A 19121-nucleotide genomic window follows, 5' to 3' on the forward strand; every position below is an offset into this window, starting at 1 on the left:
AATTGTGCCAATTACGGCTAAGGTAATCTATTTCTGGGATAAGAAAATCCTTAGTTTTTCGAAAAAATTAAAGTTTTGTAAACAGGAAATTTATAAAAATGACCACATAATTGATATTCATGTCAACACCGAAGTGCTGATTACTGGGCTGGTGATATCCTCGGGGACAAAACGCCCACCAGCAGTGGCATCGACACAATTGATAATTGGTAGGGTGATTGATTTGACAGGTCTTATCTTTCCTACCATTGTTAAGTTTCTTTTATTCAAATCATTAATTATCTTGTCTCAATCGTAAGCTTCAAAAGTAATGACAAAAATGAAAGTGCTAGCGGGGCAAACTTTTGCTGAATGCCGAAGGCTCATGATATCCATGATTATTTAATAAACACCCCTTGATATCTGTAAAAAGAGTATAGAGACTTTTTAGCAAAGACTCTCGAAAGGCAAATTGCTTTAAAGAATAAAATACTCTGTTAATTACAAACCTTTTTGATCAATGTGAATTTGTTTTTTGTAATACTAGTTTTAACCCTTGTGTTTGTGAATATGCAATGATGTTGGTATCAATACGTATACTTCCAAGAGTAATTGATTTGTAATTTTCTAAGTTAAACGGGTCATTTTTTATGTGAATTCTTGTTTTTAAGAATGTGTCAATTCGTGTTTATTATACATGTAAGAAATATTAAAAACATCAACTGTGATTTATCAACATGTAGGTACATACATTGGATGTAGTTTGGTTCTTCCCAAATTCCAGCACCATTGCAGTTTCTTGAAACACTATCCATGTATTCATTTGTGCAAGGTAGATTAACTTGTGTGTTTTCTGCTGTTATATTCCATTTGGTACGAAAGCTGTCAACATTTTCCATACAGTAGTTTATGGAACCTTCAATAATTAGATAATAGTCATTCAATTTATACATGTGTAAAAGGATATTTTCTCAAAAATTGACGTTTTCTGTGTAACAAAAGATTGTTTGAAAGACAAATTTTGAAGTACAAAACACTACATTTATCCGTCGTATAACAAAAAATATCCGACTTTGTATGGTTTTAGATGAGTACTGTTCAATGAAATCAGTTAAGTCCTTTAGTAGTATAGATACGTGTACATGTACTCACTTGTCACGTTTACAGTTGTGCAGATGTTGTCGGAGGCTTGACTGAAATATAAAAGTATATTTGAAAACAAAATAGAGAGTTATATGACATAGATAACGAGCGTATTGATTCTATAGCTGGTTTTGTAATCTTTTATTTATGAAGTTATGATATACGATTTTTGAAAATGAATGGTAAAAGGAATTATACATTATAAATATACCTTAGCAAGTATTTTCTGTATGAAATTATAGACAAACAAGTTACTTATTTTTACGATATTGTCTAAAATAGACTACTTACTGGTTAATAGTAATTGTTCGGGAAATTTCACTATACTTTATGTATAGTTTGAATTGACTCGTCTCCCGAAACTTTCGAATGAATGTTTATACTGCAACTCGGCTATTTGCGCAAACATATTATTATGACGTCAATACAGTATGGAATTTCTCGAAATGTTTTACGAAGTGCGTTTCAAATTAGAAATAAATATGAGAAATCCCCCAAAATATATAACAGTTCGGAGGATTACAGTAATAATAGAATAACTATACATTGTCTAGAAATGTATAACAGGTTCTTTCTGTATGATAAAACACTTACTTACTGGTTATGGGGACACTAGCAAGTTTATTGTTTATTTCCTTTGCGAAGCAGAATTATGTACTAGTATATGTGTTTTATATCCTCAACATATTTTATTGATAATCTTTCTTATTGTTCTGAGTTCGACATATACAAATCCATTCGTTAAAAGAAAGTAGAACAAGTACATCATGTAAACTCACAATTATTTGAGAGTCAAGAAACACATGTACATTGAGGCTAGAATTTAATGCATGGACATGATTAAAACATATAATATACACAAAAAAAAAACAGTTTACGCTATTCTCCAAATTTAAGATATTTCAACTAAAGTCTACTTCTGAGTTAAAACAGAATGTAAAAGTTAACAAAATCATGCTTAGTTGTAGAAACTTAATAAACATCAAACTTCTTCTGAATCATACTTATGTCAGTTAAACAAACAACATAGCAAAAACAATAATGCAGTGTCCTTCCATACATTTAACAACAATTTCGATCTGTAAGGTAACACTACATTAGCTAAACGTGAAAATTTTATTGTCATCATTGCTATGAATTAACAACTTTATATTAATTTTGTTCATTCATACTTTTTATTATTCTTTTTTTTGTCATTCATTAAAATGATCAGTATTGTACTTTAAAATAATGTAAACATATACTTCTATGAATAAAAAGAATCAATACACGAATAAAGGAATCTACAGAAAGAATACATTAAGAGATGTGTGAACCATAATAAACATAGTCTGGTTGTTTTCTGGAAATAACTGTTGTTCCTCATTGCAAATACTGCAGTTCTAAAGTTGATTATACATATACATGTTAATAAGTAGTTTTCGACAAAAAATCCTTTGACTGCATTTTGGTGTCATTTTCAATAAGTAGACCTATTTTTTGTCATATGTGAAGCTGGTTCGTTTTCGTTTTTTCGTTTTTCGTTTTCCGATATTCAATATCCAACCGGGTGCAAGCAGTCGGTTCGATTTTCAATTTATTAGTTGAAAATGATTAAAATCTAGATATTCGATAGCACTAAAGGATAATAGTCGTAATTGAAAAAATTAAAACAGATATGTACAAACGGCTCAAAGTGCTATTTTGATATTAAAAAAGTACAGTTAAAATCACCTCAGACCGCTGATAAACGACGAGAAAAAGAATTTCCACATCTCATTTTACTCCTTTTTACGATTACAATTATGCTTTTAATTGTATTAGAATTGAAAAAGGAAATGGGAATGTTTCAAAGCGACACCAACCAAACCATAGAGCAGACAACAGCCGAATGGGTCTTCAATGTAGCGAGAAACTCCCGCACCCAAAGGCGTCCTTCAGCTGGCCCCTTAAAAAATATGTATACTAGTACAGTGATAATGGACGTCATACTAAACTCCGAATTATACAAAAGAACCTAAAATTAAAAATCATACAAGACTAACAAAGGCCAGAGGCTCCTGACTAGGGACATGCACAACATTGCGGCGGGGTTAAACATGTTTATGAGATATCAACCCTCCCCCTATACATCTAGCCTATGTAGAAAAGTAAACGCATAACAAAACTGGAAATGAAAATTTAGTTCAAAAGAAGTCCGAGTCCGATGTCAGAAGATGTAACAAAAGAAAATAAATAAAATGACAATAATACATAAATAACAACAGGCTACTAGCAGTTTACTGACATGCCAGCTCCAGACCTCAATTAAACTGATTGAAAGAGTATGTCGTCATGATATGAATATCAGGCACAATCCCTCCCGTTAGGGGTTTAGTATCATACTTTCATACAATATATGAGAAGGACATAACCCGTGTCATGCCAACAACGTTTTTTTTTTTAAAATAAATGTGTTTAGTTTCGACGCAAAGACCCTATAAGTGAATCAATATTAAAGTCAAAACATGCAATCTTTAATGACCAGACAACATTATTGAAACTATATCCCTTCTTAATAAGTCTGTTTAAAGTTGAATGTTTTATTATATTCAACTAAGAACATTTGCATATTGAAACGACTGCTAGCAGCTGCTTGTATTGAATATCGAGTAACGAATGACAACTTCACATTCATCCATTTTCTAGTTTTATGCTTTAAGTTAATTAAGTCACGCAACTATATATTTCAGTGAGATAATTAGATATATTTATGAACCAAGAGTAATAGGACAGTTTTCAATATTTGGTAAATTAAAGCGACATTTTTACGATAAGAGTGATGCAATAACTGTATTTTTTTTTATCAAATTGAAGATAGAAGACATGATGTTATACCTGATAATATCAAAAGCTTTATAACAGATCGAATGATTCCCAATAAAAATTGGCGAAGGTATCCATGTCACATTTATATACCATCGTTCGAATGTTGTCCCATACATCAGCAACTCCGATATGGTTAGTTGAATTTGAGATATAACGTCTATTTCAGAAATTCTAAAAAAAAAAAAATAAGATATAGTATTTTAAAAATCACATCGACATGTTAAAATCAAGTCCCCAATTAAATAATAGACTTGCACTTTCGCTAAAAACATTAAAGAAAGAAATTAAAAACACATTATACAAATTGATAAATGACTTATTTGTCCATATCACCTAGGCTACCATTAAAAGAGGGGCAACAGATACCAGGGAGACAGTTAAACTCGTAGATCGAAAATAAATTGACAACGCCATTGCTAAAAATGAAAAAGAAAAACAGAAAATTGAAAGTACACATGACATAACATAGAAAACTAAAGAATAATCAACACGAACCCCAACACAAACTGGATCCTGCTCCACATGTGGCACCCGTCGTGTTGCTCATGTTATTACAAACCCAGTATATAGTCTAATTCGGTAGGTCAATTTCACCATTTGGAACTTTTGGTTTAAGCAACAACCCTCTATCAAGAAAATCATGATAGGAAAAACAAGCACGAGCATTTCATTAACTGGATGTGAAAGGCATGCTTAATCAGTAAAATATAATTCACCATCTATCAAAAAGTAAAAGATAAAATTGATAACGCATACTCTCCAAACAAAACATAGACAATTTTTTAGTAATAATATCATTGTTCTTTTGTAAATTTACAATATTTTCAACTTTCTCAATCTGCCTAATTTGGATACATTAATTTCAAATTCCTATATCCTCGTTTTCAAGTTTTTGCTTTGAAAACATCAGCTAAACATTAGGCTCGGAGGTTTCGTACTTTATTTGGCATTTTGTACTTTTTTTATTTGATCGTTGCTGTAGAAAAACGAGCATTTTGCGTACAACACTTTGTATCCTGTTATTTATGATGAGTTTATTTAGTTTAGTAAAAAACTTATTCTAAATATCCAGCTAATTATAATCCAGACAAGAATCAGAAAAAAAACAAATTTCAAACATCAGACAAACAATGGGAAAAAGAGTAATGTGGATGATTCTGACTTGGCATAGGCATATGGATATGTTGTGTGGTGAATTGAGACTTTTTGTTTTACATATTTTTAGTTATCGGCATGTTGCTTAATAACGAACATGCCAATGAGTTCTAGCCTCTCAAATATTCTAGGCAAAGTGGAGCTAAGGATTCTTTTTAGTCTGTATCATAATATTTATCCTTTCCTTGATGTTGACAGAGTTGGGATCTTTAACAAGTTTGAAGATATAATCCCTCCATTTGTCATTTTCTCATATTTCAGCAGTTACATACTCTTGGTCAATTGTATACCTTTCGTCACTGGTACGATGCACATATGCATGGTAACGTTTTTCGGGCTTTATTTGCAGAAGTACGCTCCTATGAAAAAAAAACTTGATTACGAGGACGAAAGACTAGTCAGTCTGGAAATATCTGCAATACATCTTGTACTGTCACCATGATCATGGATTGGTTGACCGATACGCATTGTCTGTTTCTTTTCCCACAAGCAACATCTTATCACAGTTTTTAATGTTAAAATACCATAATCTTGTTACTATTTGTATCTTATAATTTACTGAAGACTCATATTCGAATTCGCTATTGTCACATTACTTAATCATGTTTATGAAACATGAATATTAAACATACAGTAATGATATCTCAATCATACCTAATTGCAAATAATGTAAATCAATCTGCACATAAAGTGTTGTTGTTCAACAACTGTAACGAGTATACAAGCATACACAAATTGAATCATATACAGGCCTCGTATACCAAACAATGCCGATGACTGTACAATGGTTAACATTTATATACTGTAACAGAAATCTTACTCACTTAAAGCCTTTTGCTATGATAGTCTGATGGTATGCAGTGTATACAGGAATTTCGATGATAGAATTCATATCATGCAAAGTTTCAAATACTGGTTTTATTTCACATGAATCAGATGAATTCTGAACCTCGATTAGAAACTGAAGTGGAATACTGCTCAATTCATTTACTGCTTCGCTTGAGGCAAAATCTTCAATTTGTAGTGCAACGACGTAAAATCCAGTATCTACGGTTGAGTTATATGTGATGACACACATGTCCTAAAATAAAACAAGAATAGCTGTTACATTTTATTTTGACGCTGAGAAAGAAATGTGGAGAATTGTTTTATTAATTGCGATTGCATAACGTGAGTCTACACACACAGAAGTCTTAGACTGTATTTATGATTATGAACTGACTGTGTAAAATAAAACGTGGAAATGCAGCAATGCCTGCTATTTTTTTATACGCTGATTAGGTTCCTATGGTTATTAATATCCATCAGAAAAGTTATTGTAATTGCATCCACCTAGAATGTAGCACACCGGTAAATTAAATACAATTCGAAGATATATCATCTGTTTATTTCTTTGCAAGGTCGCCAGATATTTGTATGGTGGAATTTGTGTCAAATTAAAATCAAAGGTCCAGGGCGGACATTTTCTTACTTGTCAAGATGTCAGTTGTTTTACCTTTTCTGTCTGTTCTATGATAAATACATGATTGAAATCGAAGAAAACTTTAAAAACGTGGTCTTAAAGCTTACAACCTAGAAACAAGTATCTTGACTTAGGGAGGGATAAATCCTACTTTGTAAAGGATCACTCTGATTCAAACAAAAAATTCTCTGAAACTGATATTATCAGGATGCTTGATTTCTTGATTGACAACATATTTGTTACGTTCGGAGGGGGTGTTTTTCAACAGACTGTCGGCAATCCAATGGGAACAAATTGTGCCCCTCTACTTGCTAATTTGTTTCTTTATTATTATGAGGCTGACTTCATGCAGGAACTTCTTAGGAAGAAAGATAAGAAGTTAGTGATACCCTTTAACTCTACTTTCCGCTATTTAGATGATGTTCTTTCACTAAATAATTCAAAATTTTGTGACTACGTGGAACGCATCTATCCCATCGAACTAGAGATAAAGGATACTACAGATACAGTCGGCCTCATATCTTGACTTACATCTATAATTGACAATGAGTGTCGGTTGAAAACAAAACTTTACGACAAAAGAGATGATTTCAGCTTTCCAATTGTGAACTTTCCATTTCTAAGTAGCAACATTCCAGCAGCACCTGCATACAGGGTATATATCTCCTAATTGATATGATACGATATTCCCGTGCTTGCATTTCCTATCATGATTTTCTTGATATAGGATTGCTGCTCACAAGGAAGTTATTAAACCAAGAGTTCCAAATGGTGAAGTTGAAATCATTCCTTCGTAAATTTTACGGACGCCATCACGAGTTTGTTGACCGTTATGGAATAACCGTTTCACAAATGATATCGGAATAACCTTGCGTCGTACCTACAACCCCCTTCCCTTTCATGAATGTTACCTACCGAACTAGACTATTTACCGGATTTGTTATCACATAAGCAACACGGCGGGTGCCACATGTGGAGCAGGATCTGCTTACCCTTCCGGAGCACCTGAGATCACCCCTATGTTTTGGTGGGGTTCGTGTTGTTTATTCTTTAGTTTTCTATGTTGTGTCATGTGTATTATTATTTGTCTGTTTGTCTTTTTAATTTTTAGCCATGGCGTTGTCAGTTTATTTTCGATTTATGAGTTTTACTGTCCCTTTGGTATCTTTCGTCCCTCTTTTACATGCAACCCTTTATCAAGAAATTCGAATAATGAACACACGCTTGAATTATTGTTTCAGTTTGGAGAATTTACGTTAAATGCAGGCGCTTCTCGAGTTTTGATATATGAAAATGACAAATTACCGATCGGAAAGCTGGAAAACATCCATGTAAAGAGTTGTTCCCAACCAACCATTATTGTAAATACTAGGTGGAAGTCAAAACACGATTTAGACTTAACTAAGGTTTTTATGTTCGATAAAAAAAAGACCTCATTGAAATACCAGGCGTATAATTTTGTACAACTGACGCAAGTTTCGTGTTGACAAAACGGATAAGTGTTGCTCAAATAAAAACAAAGGTTAAAATGTCAAATATGATGATAATGCTTGGGTATTTTAATTCTTCCACATGGGCTAAATTGTTTGATTTCTGTCTCATATCAAGTACGGATTAAGTCGCTTGGAAGAGGAATAGCTTTCCCATATGTATGCCGATTGTTTGTTGAAAAAGGCGTTATTAAAACTTAACAATTGCAAACATTTTAAAGGAAACAAATGAGAAGAATCTTTTTAGATTACAACGTATACACTTAAATGCAGTCAAGTTTAGCTATTGATAGTTCGAATTCATTGATAACATTCAGGCGTATCACAAACAAACAACTTGTAACGTCTCATTTCATTGGCTGAAAGATTCCAATACAACAAAAATCGTAGTGTGCACGTGAATTGACACAGGTGACTGACAATGGAATGTCCTATGTTACTGCGAAAGTAAAAAAAAACAATTTGTATAGTTTACAAATCTTTGGTCAAAAGAATAAGATAAATGATTTGTGAATTTCAAATAAATGTTTCGAAATGTTATACTACAGCAACATAATCATCTTGTACCGCATTATGAAAAATATAAGGATAAAATAAAATAAAATACATGTGCCGCTTTTATACGGATGATTTAGGAACCACTTTTAATTTCTTTCAATGTCGTAGTTACTTATAATAATGATCTCATAATACTGATCAATTACACTAATTACAATAATTTATGATGGGTTGCACATTCCTCCTTTAGTGTTTTCATGCTAAAAATCGAACACACAGAACGTTTCACAGTAGCTTAGCGTTTGGCCATTCATAAATTACGTATCATAAACGGAGCTAATGGTCCCCGAAACAAAAAAAACAATAATCATATCATTTGTGCACGTGAATGAAGACGTTGTATCCAATGTACTATCATGATCACCATGGAATTCAAATGAATTCATTGAAGGCATGTTGGTGTAAAACAAATTGAAATGTTACATCGACGAAGATTTTTTTTTCTTTTGCATATGGGGAACTAGAAAAATAAATAAATACTTGTGAGAAATATAGTAGTTTATAAGGAACAATATGAATGTCCTGTTTTAGATTTTATTTGGATGAAAAACTAATCTTTTAATTTCATACCGTGAGAATAGTGATTTGCATAACATTGTTGAACTATCCGCCAAAGTGACGTTAAGTATGCATGCGTAATTAAAATGAAATAGAAAATCATACATGTAAGATAAACTGATAAACGAATTATTAAGAAATTATTAGTAAGGATGACGGAACGCATGTACAAGAAGGGACACACCTTTTTATCAATACATGTAAATGAATAAACACGCTTTTAAAAACTGATTGTTTTCTATGTAACTATCTAAATATTTACGGTATATAATTTACGTTAGCTTTTCAATTACGAATAGCAAAACAGTTAATAATAAAATTCATGAAGTATATCGCTGGAGTTTGTAAAGTACATTAATGTTCCTTCCACTATGCCATGGTGTATAATCCTAGTACTTTTGATAAATATTTGCCATCTCAATTTTTCTCTATACAACAATGTACAAAGTATGGTTGGTTACATGTTATGAATTTACTTAAAATTTATGGATATTTTTTTACAAAACCAATATAACTGAAAAAAATAACCCTATCCTTAGTCGAATACATAAAACATGCGAAAGAAATAAAAAGGCAGGATGAGCAACTTGTAAAAAAAAAGCAGGATGACGATTTATGTAAAAAAAAAATCCGGACAAACTAATAAAAAAAGGCAGAACCAGTCTGAAAAATGAAGACAAGACAGAGATTACAACTAAAAATATATTAAAAAATCAGCCAAGTCTCTAAATTAAAAATGGTAGATCTCTTAATTCAGAACCAACTGAGAGGAGACAGTTGACTTAAATATTTCAACGTAAAAACTGTTAAAATTTTGAAATTTGAAATTATGAAATCAATGAATTTTACATGCACTTGTATTAAAGCTGGAAATACTATGGGATAATCAAAAACACAATCATGTGCGTAAAGAAAAAAAAAGACATGACACCGGCACTAAATTATATAAAAAAATACTTTTGATGCTTTATCTGACCCAACAAAACGGCTAGAGTATAAAACCTGCCACTGATGTACACATTTATATGTTAGTTTTTTATGGAGGAATTGAAAAAATACAGCTTACATCATATTTTGAGATTAAGCGCATCAAATCATAGTCCGGCATTCTTACGAGCCTACTCCCCCTTGCTCATCTACAAATACAAATGTCGCTCTATGACATGTAATGTATATAAACTGATGTCTTGCGAACTGACAAGACAACACTTTAGTTTGCTCATTTTTAGCTTTAGATTGTAACTCAAACGTAAACGTATTATTGCAAGGGTGAACCAACAAGATTTTGAAAACCAATTAGAAGATTTCAAATCATAATACAACAACGTTTGTAACGTTCATTTTGATTGGACAATATCACTTATTTTCTTGGCATCAATGGTCAGTTGATGCTATGTAATGTACGCGCAAGCGCAGACGATATATTTCAGATGTTAAATACATGTTATAACGTAGTTTTCTATCATTTGCATTACAATGGAGATAACAATAATGTAGTAAAAGCTCCAACGGCATCAATTTGAGATTTGATGGTCGCAAATTAGGTGTACTTGTGACGCGTTAAAATTCAAAACGAAAAGTCTTTTATCAAATGGCAAAAATCAAATGAAAAACACATCAAATTTTCACTAGTATAGTCTAAATTAAAGGATGGATTTTAATAATTTAGGAGTGGGTCTTTCACTAACTTTATCTAACTTTATGGTAACGCAAGATGTCCCAGTACAATTACATACATCGCTGTGATTGTATAAATCAATGAAAGTAAATAATTAACAACATTAATTATTTAAAAAGTCTTTCTGTTAAATAAATGTTGTAAAAAGAGCATTTGAATAATAATTATATGAATCCGTTCCCTATATAACAAATACATATACACAGCTACTTTTGAATAGGTACTATTTCTATACCAAAAATCTGTAGTACTGGAAATTTACTTTTAATGTTTAGTACTATTTTGTTACTTTTAAATTATTGTAATATTTAGGTACCTGTGTTTTACAGTACTTGATTTGTTCTTGAAATTAAAGTACTACAGACTTGTGGTTGCACGGCTACATTTTCAGCATTTTGATAGCTTGTCTTTTTCAAATCTCATAAAGTTCTGATGATCAAACAGGGAAAACTGCGATCAATGTTGGTTCTAATTTTGTACCAATATTATAAGTACAAATCAAGTACTTGAAAATACAAGTAGTACTACCTAAATATTACCTATTAATATTAAAAGTAAATTCCCAGTACTTAAGATTTTAAGTACAGAAATAGTACCTATGCAAAAGTAGCTGTGTATAGTGTTTACTGGTACTGTCTATTTACCTGATTGCAGCATACGCAAAGGTATAAAATTATATCATCTGATTGTCTATTTGTTGCCATTTTTTTGCCCCCCCCTTTTTACTTATAATGTCCGATCTTTAGAAACGAAATTAGCCCAGTCTTTTAATTTCACCTTTCGAAATATATTGATGATGAACTGTCTCTTAATAATAATAGATTCAGTGATCACTTACATTTAATATATCCAAGTGAACTTGAAATTAAAGATACTATCGACACAGATAAATCTGTTTCATATTAAGAGCTTTTTGTCGAAATGACTACTGATGTTAGGTTATATACCAAAATTTATGACAAACACGATAATTTAAATTTTCCTAAAGTCAACTTTCCATTTCTGTGTAGCAACATCCCAGGGGCACCAGCATATGGATTAAGTGTGTCTCAATTGATACGTGACTCTAGAGCCAGCTCAAAGTACGTTGATTTTGTTGAACGAGGAATACTGATTTCTCAAAAGTTGCTAGGACAGGGCTATAAATCAATCAAATTAAGGTCGCCATCATAAGCTAATTGGCCATTATGACAAACGTGTGTCAGAAATCATATCTGAATTCTTCCCCAGTCATAATAACTTTCCATCATTACCGAACTGAACAAAGAAATAACACGACGGGTGCCGTAATATCTCCTTTTTATAAGTATGCTCTAAATTTGTGTAACAATTATTTGGAAATCAATCATTTGTATTTGTATATAATGTTCAGGATTTAAAACAAAAAGGCTGATATATTGTACAATACATTTATCTAATTTAGACAAATGAATCGGTAATTTGTTAATAAAAAATGGCACAGTTAATGTTCAAGTGTATTCAAACCATACATCATTTTTTTTAAAAGGCGTCTTTGTACTTGTTTTCAAATAGAATTTAAGATCAATCGAAAAATGCATCTTTTCGCAATATATCAGTTTGTAATCGTAAATTAATAACCTTTAACGTTATCAACGTCATTATCTCCCTTGTAACGTTATTCACTAAAGGAAACGCAAATTCTGAAATATAGTATCATTTTACAGACATATATTCAATATCCAGGCGATGCTCAAATATCGCTCCATACAAATTGAAAGTTTACATTTGGGAGATTGCAATAATCTCTTTTTCGTTAAGTTTTGTTCTCAACCGAATCTTGATGTAAATTTAAAGTATGACAGCAAAACCCCCGAAGAAAATTCAAAACGGAAAGTCCTTTATCAAATGGAAAAATCCAAAGCTCAAACACACTAAACAAGTGGAAAACAACTGTCATATTCATGGCTTTGCACAGATATTTCCTTATGTAGAATATGGTACCACCGTATTCGTGATATCCTTTTTATCAAAAGTTCGATGACATAGATGAGTTCAACATTGACACTAAAGTTTTAATTATCTAGTGAGATGATGTCATCAATATAATGGAACGGGAATTAATATGAAATTGCTTCTTTAAAGGGCGACAACAGATACCAGCGGGACAGTCAAACTCATAGATCAAAATAAAATAACAAAGCCATGTCTAACAAAGAAAAGACAAACAGACAATTATTAGTTCACAAGACACAATATAGCAAACAAAAGACTAAAAAACTACAATTCTTCCTTAACAGCATATACAGTTGGTGTACTTAACACCAAGCGTAGTCAACGAAGAATATGTTAGTGTCAGTTTGTAATGATGTTATGTTGGGTTTGAGTGTTTCAGTTTTATTGATTGTCTCTTTCCCTAAGGGAGCTTAAAATCTCATTGGTTGTGTTGAGCAAATGAAAAGCTATGATTTTTTAAAATTTTTATCTAATGTTGATTATATGGGAATAACAATTTCAAAATTTGAGACAATTAAAACCGAATGAGAACTAGTCGTTTTGCATTGCATTTCCAAAAATAATAAAATATATTACTATTGATCTGCCCTTGCTCAAAGTGAACCGATATATTTTGGTCCTCTTAATGAATGGGTCAATAGAAACTGGTATGTGATAATTTTTGCAGCATAGGAAGTTTACATACAATTTAAAAATAAATTGTTGTAAAATGAGCATTGGCGCAATAAATTAAAACGGACTAAAAATCCAACTTTTATAAATACAGCCTGTGAATAGAGTAAAACTTAAAAGACAACATTAGAAATGAAACTTAATATTCAATTGTGTTTTAAATTTTAAGTTCATGTTCAGAAACTGTCTTTAACGAAAACAGAACAATCAAAACTCCTGAGCGATTTGTAATGCTCTCTCCCTGAGCCGGGTTTGTTACAAACACAATGACCTCAAATCATAATTTTTGGTCTGAATACGCCTGAGAGTGACTTCTCACGTCTTAATATGACACTAGAACAATGGTCGAATTAAAAAATCTGGCTTATAATAATTGATATTTCTTTATGTATATAATACATATTTGTAAAAGACAATATTTGACTATATTGTTTATTTTGGTAAGTTTGTTTTTCACGGCTAAAAAAGAGTGAAAAGACTATATTTTGAGTTAATGGGATTTTCATTCCCTAAAATTTAGTATATAACTAATTGCTAGAAGACATACATGTCGCCAAATTAACAAAGCCTTTTTTGTGTACATCATTGGTTATTCAAGGTCATTTCTCCGTTTTTGTATTATAACAAAACAGAGAAAAAAACCACATTGCATTCAGTCTATAGACCAATCCAACAATATTGTCTTTTCATAATATAATGTTGTATAATATAGTCCAATGGTTAATGTGCTACGTTATAAGATTACCTTATTCAAAATCAAATTACTCGGCGTTTGACATACGATGTCACTACATTCCGACCTCCAATAGTTTCCAAACTGTATCTTTGGTCTCTGAAGGGCCCATCTACATTTTATTTTATCACCATCTTCATCTTTGACTGCAAAATGAAAGTTTAAAGTAATTCATTTGAATCTTATGTACATATATCATTTTTTTCATTCGTGTTATTTCATGACATAGGTATAACCAGTCTTTTTTTTAAATTTGAGTGTGAAAGGTTGCTAAAGAAATCAGCAGGATCTGCTTACCTTTCCGACGCAACTGAAATAGTTTAAAGGGGTTAATTTTGCTCACTTTGGAGGTTTCTATGTTGTGTTTTGTATACTGTTGTTCTTTTTAATCTATGTATGCAATGGCGAGGTCTCCTAACCATCGATTTATGCGGTAAAATATTCCTTTGTTATCTTTTGTCTTGCTTAAACATAATCCAATATATTAATGAGATGGTTTGCAACGCCAGATTAGAAATGTTAATTTAGAAGTTTTATCGAAGCACGATGTTTAGTAATAATCATGTCCGCGCGTCTAACAACCTTATAAAATTAAGATTAAATACAATACGTATACTTATAAGTAAATTCTTCTATTGTCTGATAAATATGACAGAATCTTCATTAGAAAAATGACGAAAGATACTACAGGGACAGTCGAATTCATACCTCGAAAATAAACTGACAACGCCTGGCTAAAAAGGAAAACAACAAACAGACAAACAATAGAGCACATGCCACAACATAGAAAACTAGAGAATAAGCAACACGGACCCCACCAAAAACTAGGGATGATCTCAGGTGATCCGGACCGAGCCAATTTCAGAAAGAGTTACCCCGCACGTCTATAACTGTAATAGAAGCGTCCAGAAAGGATCGTTAATAATATCAAAATGTAAAGTACAATTAGTGGTCTTAAAGCGGTTCCGTTTAGTAAAGTTTGAGTTTTGAATTCTTGTAGATCTGATGTACTGTCTTGCAATTGTTACTTTTAATAAATGCTAGCTTTTCTTTATGTATGCTTAAATTTGATAGACTACGCCTACCCCGCCATATCATATAAGATATAACACTATGGTGAATCAAAATTCATATTAATTTATAGATTCATTTAGATTTGATGCTTTTTTTTATTATTTTTCGCTGTTTGACTGTTTCCTTTGCAAATAGTTTGTGGGCTATTTTGAAAATTACACAATCATGTTCACATCTGCACATAATTGTTCTCTTTATTGTCATGATTGCTTTCTGAGAAAGTGGGCCGATGATTCCAATTATACTTATCTTTATGATATCTATAATCATAACAGAGAAACTGATCACTTTAGATATATACCCCGACTTTTGTTTTTTAGTTAACAGTACAATTATAATGATAAATAAAAAGAGAAGATATTCAAACTAATTTCGGTAAGAACAATAATCAATTGCAATCATCGCATATAGAAACTTTACATTGCAATACATTATGAAAAGACGTATTTTCAAATTAAACAATTATAAATTATTTGAAAACAATCTAAGGCGTTTTAATTTCACTGTTTTGGAGTCAATATTCGATTGTAACAAGTTATGTATATGGTAGGTCAAATACATAATAGCTACATGTACTTAATAATACCTGGAATTGACAAAGAATACAAACATCCATATCTTAATCGAAGAACTGGTGGTAAAAAAGTTATTGGTGGAGAGTTGACCCTACCGATATCCTCACGTATGGTTAAATCTACAGTTACTTTCAATATCCATGCAGGAGAACCAGCAACTAACGGTATCCAGGAGTTTCCACTGTAACTAGTAAGTGTTGTTAACACATCAATGTCAAAGTATACGGCAGTATAAAAAAAAGATTACACGATAGACGTTATAATAAATGCATTAATCATCTAACTAAAAAGCAATATATAACAGTATTACATATAGTTTAGCGCAATTCATTTTTGTAGAACCAGTAAAGGATACCATAATTTATCTTTGAGGGGGAAGGGGTATGTTTTTTCTCAATATGAAATTGTGTATATACCTCGCCAGCATTAAGTTATTAATATTTTTAGACTTAATATTTTAAAAAGATAAATTTCTCAATCAGAATTGGTTTTTTTTCTTCAGTTTGATCAAAATTATAATTATCTGTTTCCAATTTGGGAATAAGAATATGTTTCTAGAGAAAACAAAATGATATTTTTCATTGATCATGCCCTAAAGATGTATTATGTAAGAAAAGCCAAGCTCGTTTAGCAGACTGTGTGTTTATAGATAAAATGTCTGTCTCAAAAGATGCACTAGGCCTTATGCGCGTATTTGGTATTTCCAGCTTACATATGTCTGTTTAACTATGCAAGCAACTGTATTCATATTATACATACGATCGTTTGATCACATTCATTATTGTTCAAGAATGAAGTAGTTCATAATTCGTAATTAAAGATAGATTTTGAATTCATCCAACCACTACGTATAATTCAATCTTTACACTCAGCTAATCGATTTACGATAAACTATACAAAGAATTGATTGTTATATAATGATTAAATCTTTCAAATTGAGGTAAAAAACTTAAACTGTGAAATAATTATGAGCCTTTAATTCTTGTCTTCTTGTTACACAGGAATAGATAACCTAAACTGTTTTTGGAAAATCTTTAGGAATTTTGAGTCCGTAATGCTCTTCGGCATTGTACCTCTATATTAGAATAAAGAAATGGGACAACTGAGTCCTGTTTCTGCCAAGAGATTAATTTAGCATATGCCTTTGATATAGCACATCGTCAGTCACTCCTTAGTAGATAAATTTGTCACAGCAAATGCCAAAAAATGCGCACATTTAATTTATTTTTTAACGTAAAAAGTCGTTCATTTGTAAACAGCATACACGATACAAACATATCAAATTAAGAAGGATCTGTGTAAATGTATTTATACATACAACTGAAGAAAGTGAAAACAAAAAATCAAAAGAAACAATCTAGAATACGGGACGAAAATTCAAACACGGATCGTATACTTTTAGTTTGAAAGTATTCAAAGAGTTGGTCGAATTTTAGACAAATTATTAAAAAGATGAACTTTATTAAAGTCAAATATAAGGAAGCAGGATTTTGACAAACCACCAATTTTGAACGCGCGTCTGGCGTATTAAAATATTATCCTGGTACCTTTGAGAACTATTTGACATTTAGACTTTAGATAACCTGATAGCCATTTTCATTAAAGTAAACGCATTGTACATGTTGTATTTTAAACAGGGTTTCCCCTGGGTCAATTTTCTTTTTCGCAACTTCTTTCGCCAAAACAATTTATGTTTTGCTACTTTGAATTAAACTACCGCCAATTTACTATAAGATTTTTCGTATACAATTTTCTTCTTGCTAACAAAAAAATTCAGTTTGCAAAATTGTTTTCTTGTCTATTATAATTCTACATATATATTTATTAATTTACATTGTAATAATTAAACACTCACTTATAACAAAAGTTTCTAATCTACTTTAATATATACTGTAAAATCGAAATACAAATCATGAAATTATTATATTTGACGTCTTGGAACCAAGATTCATCTTGAAATAATTTATCTGATACTTCATTTTTATTTTCCGGACAATTGTTAACATAAAAATTTGAGACGTAAAACTATGCTTTAAACGTGATAGTACTAAGACAGTTTTCTTAGTTCAAACACGTGCGTCTCTTAAACAATCTTGAAGAATTTCCTTTTTTTAACAACCATTTCTATCAAAGTTGTAAAAACAATCCTTTGGGTGACAATTTCACGCCCAGTAACATCAATATTCTTTAATCACATTACAACCAACACCTTAATTAACTAGTCCTTTGTTACCTCTAGCTATACAATGAAATCAGCTGATTATAAATTTTCTGTCAAAATCGTAACGCATAACGAGTTCAAGGTGATATCCAAGTGAGTTAAGCTTGGCCTTAGTAAAACTTAATTTTAATGTCGCAATTATCCATTTTCCTAACTCCGCTATGCATCGTTAAAGAAAACTCAAGTTGTGACAGTAAAATCTACGTTTTACGAAGGCCAAGCTTAAAATACAATACAGTCACCTTCTATGAATCAACCGAAAATATCATAGTTTAAAGAGGAAGGAAAACAACCGAAAAGAACTAGGAAATATTTTTGCTAAATGTTCGTTCAAACAATGGTTCTTCCTTCGTTTTATATTACCGTGTATTTGTTTAATTGTATCAACTGAACTGCAGAAAAAGTACAGTTAAAAATGCAATACACGCTTAATAAAATTGATATGAAAGATAAGTAATTTATATCATTGGTAATCATATAATACAACGATAATGTCCTTACGTGGAGGACTCGCAGATCGACTATAAAGGACGTGAACTGTGTCGTATAAATCGTTAAAATCTAGTCATGCTTTAATGCCTGTTTTTTTCTTCTCCTTATTAGACATCTTTATTCAATAAAAAACATGATAGGACATCTTTACAATGGAATATCTATTTGTATTAGCAAAATGTTGATACTTTGGCATATTATTACGCACATTGTGACTACAAAAAGGCACATTGATTGTACTTACCGCAACACGCGAGCCTGGTTTGTTGAATCGGAAGGCAGAGTAACAAGTACCCTGTTTTGACCATAGGTCCAATTTTCTTCCTCACTGAATCCAGTGCATAAGTAAGACATTTGGTTAATAAGTGATCGAGAATGCCACCAATACCAATTATCATCATCATCATCAAAGACAAAGGTCTCCAAATAACCTTCTCCGTGAATCAGAACATTACTGTCTAGCTTGTTGCAAAAATGGTCTTGTATGTCTCGGAAAGATAGTTGATATGT

At 31.5% G+C, this 19121-nt stretch overlaps 1 protein-coding gene across 1 annotated transcript in view; it reads right to left on the minus strand.

Moving 5' to 3' along the window:
* Positions 1-14326, minus strand: part of LOC143042457 (adhesion G protein-coupled receptor L4-like) — a 47843-nt gene extending 33517 nt beyond the window's left edge. Inside the window, exons 1-5 of the mRNA XM_076214753.1 lie at positions 14262-14326; positions 5949-6205; positions 3979-4140; positions 1132-1172; positions 731-895 (exon numbers count right to left, since the gene is read on the minus strand). Of these exons, the coding sequence (XP_076070868.1) occupies positions 731-895; positions 1132-1172; positions 3979-4140; positions 5949-6202 (622 nt within the window). The 5' untranslated portion in view covers positions 6203-6205; positions 14262-14326. The remainder of the gene's footprint in view (positions 1-730; positions 896-1131; positions 1173-3978; positions 4141-5948; positions 6206-14261) is intronic.
* Between the last annotated feature and the right edge of the window lie 4795 nt (positions 14327-19121).

This window comes from Mytilus galloprovincialis, chromosome 8, assembly GCF_965363235.1.
Source record: "Mytilus galloprovincialis chromosome 8, xbMytGall1.hap1.1, whole genome shotgun sequence".
Lineage (NCBI taxonomy): Eukaryota > Metazoa > Mollusca > Bivalvia > Mytilida > Mytilidae > Mytilus > Mytilus galloprovincialis.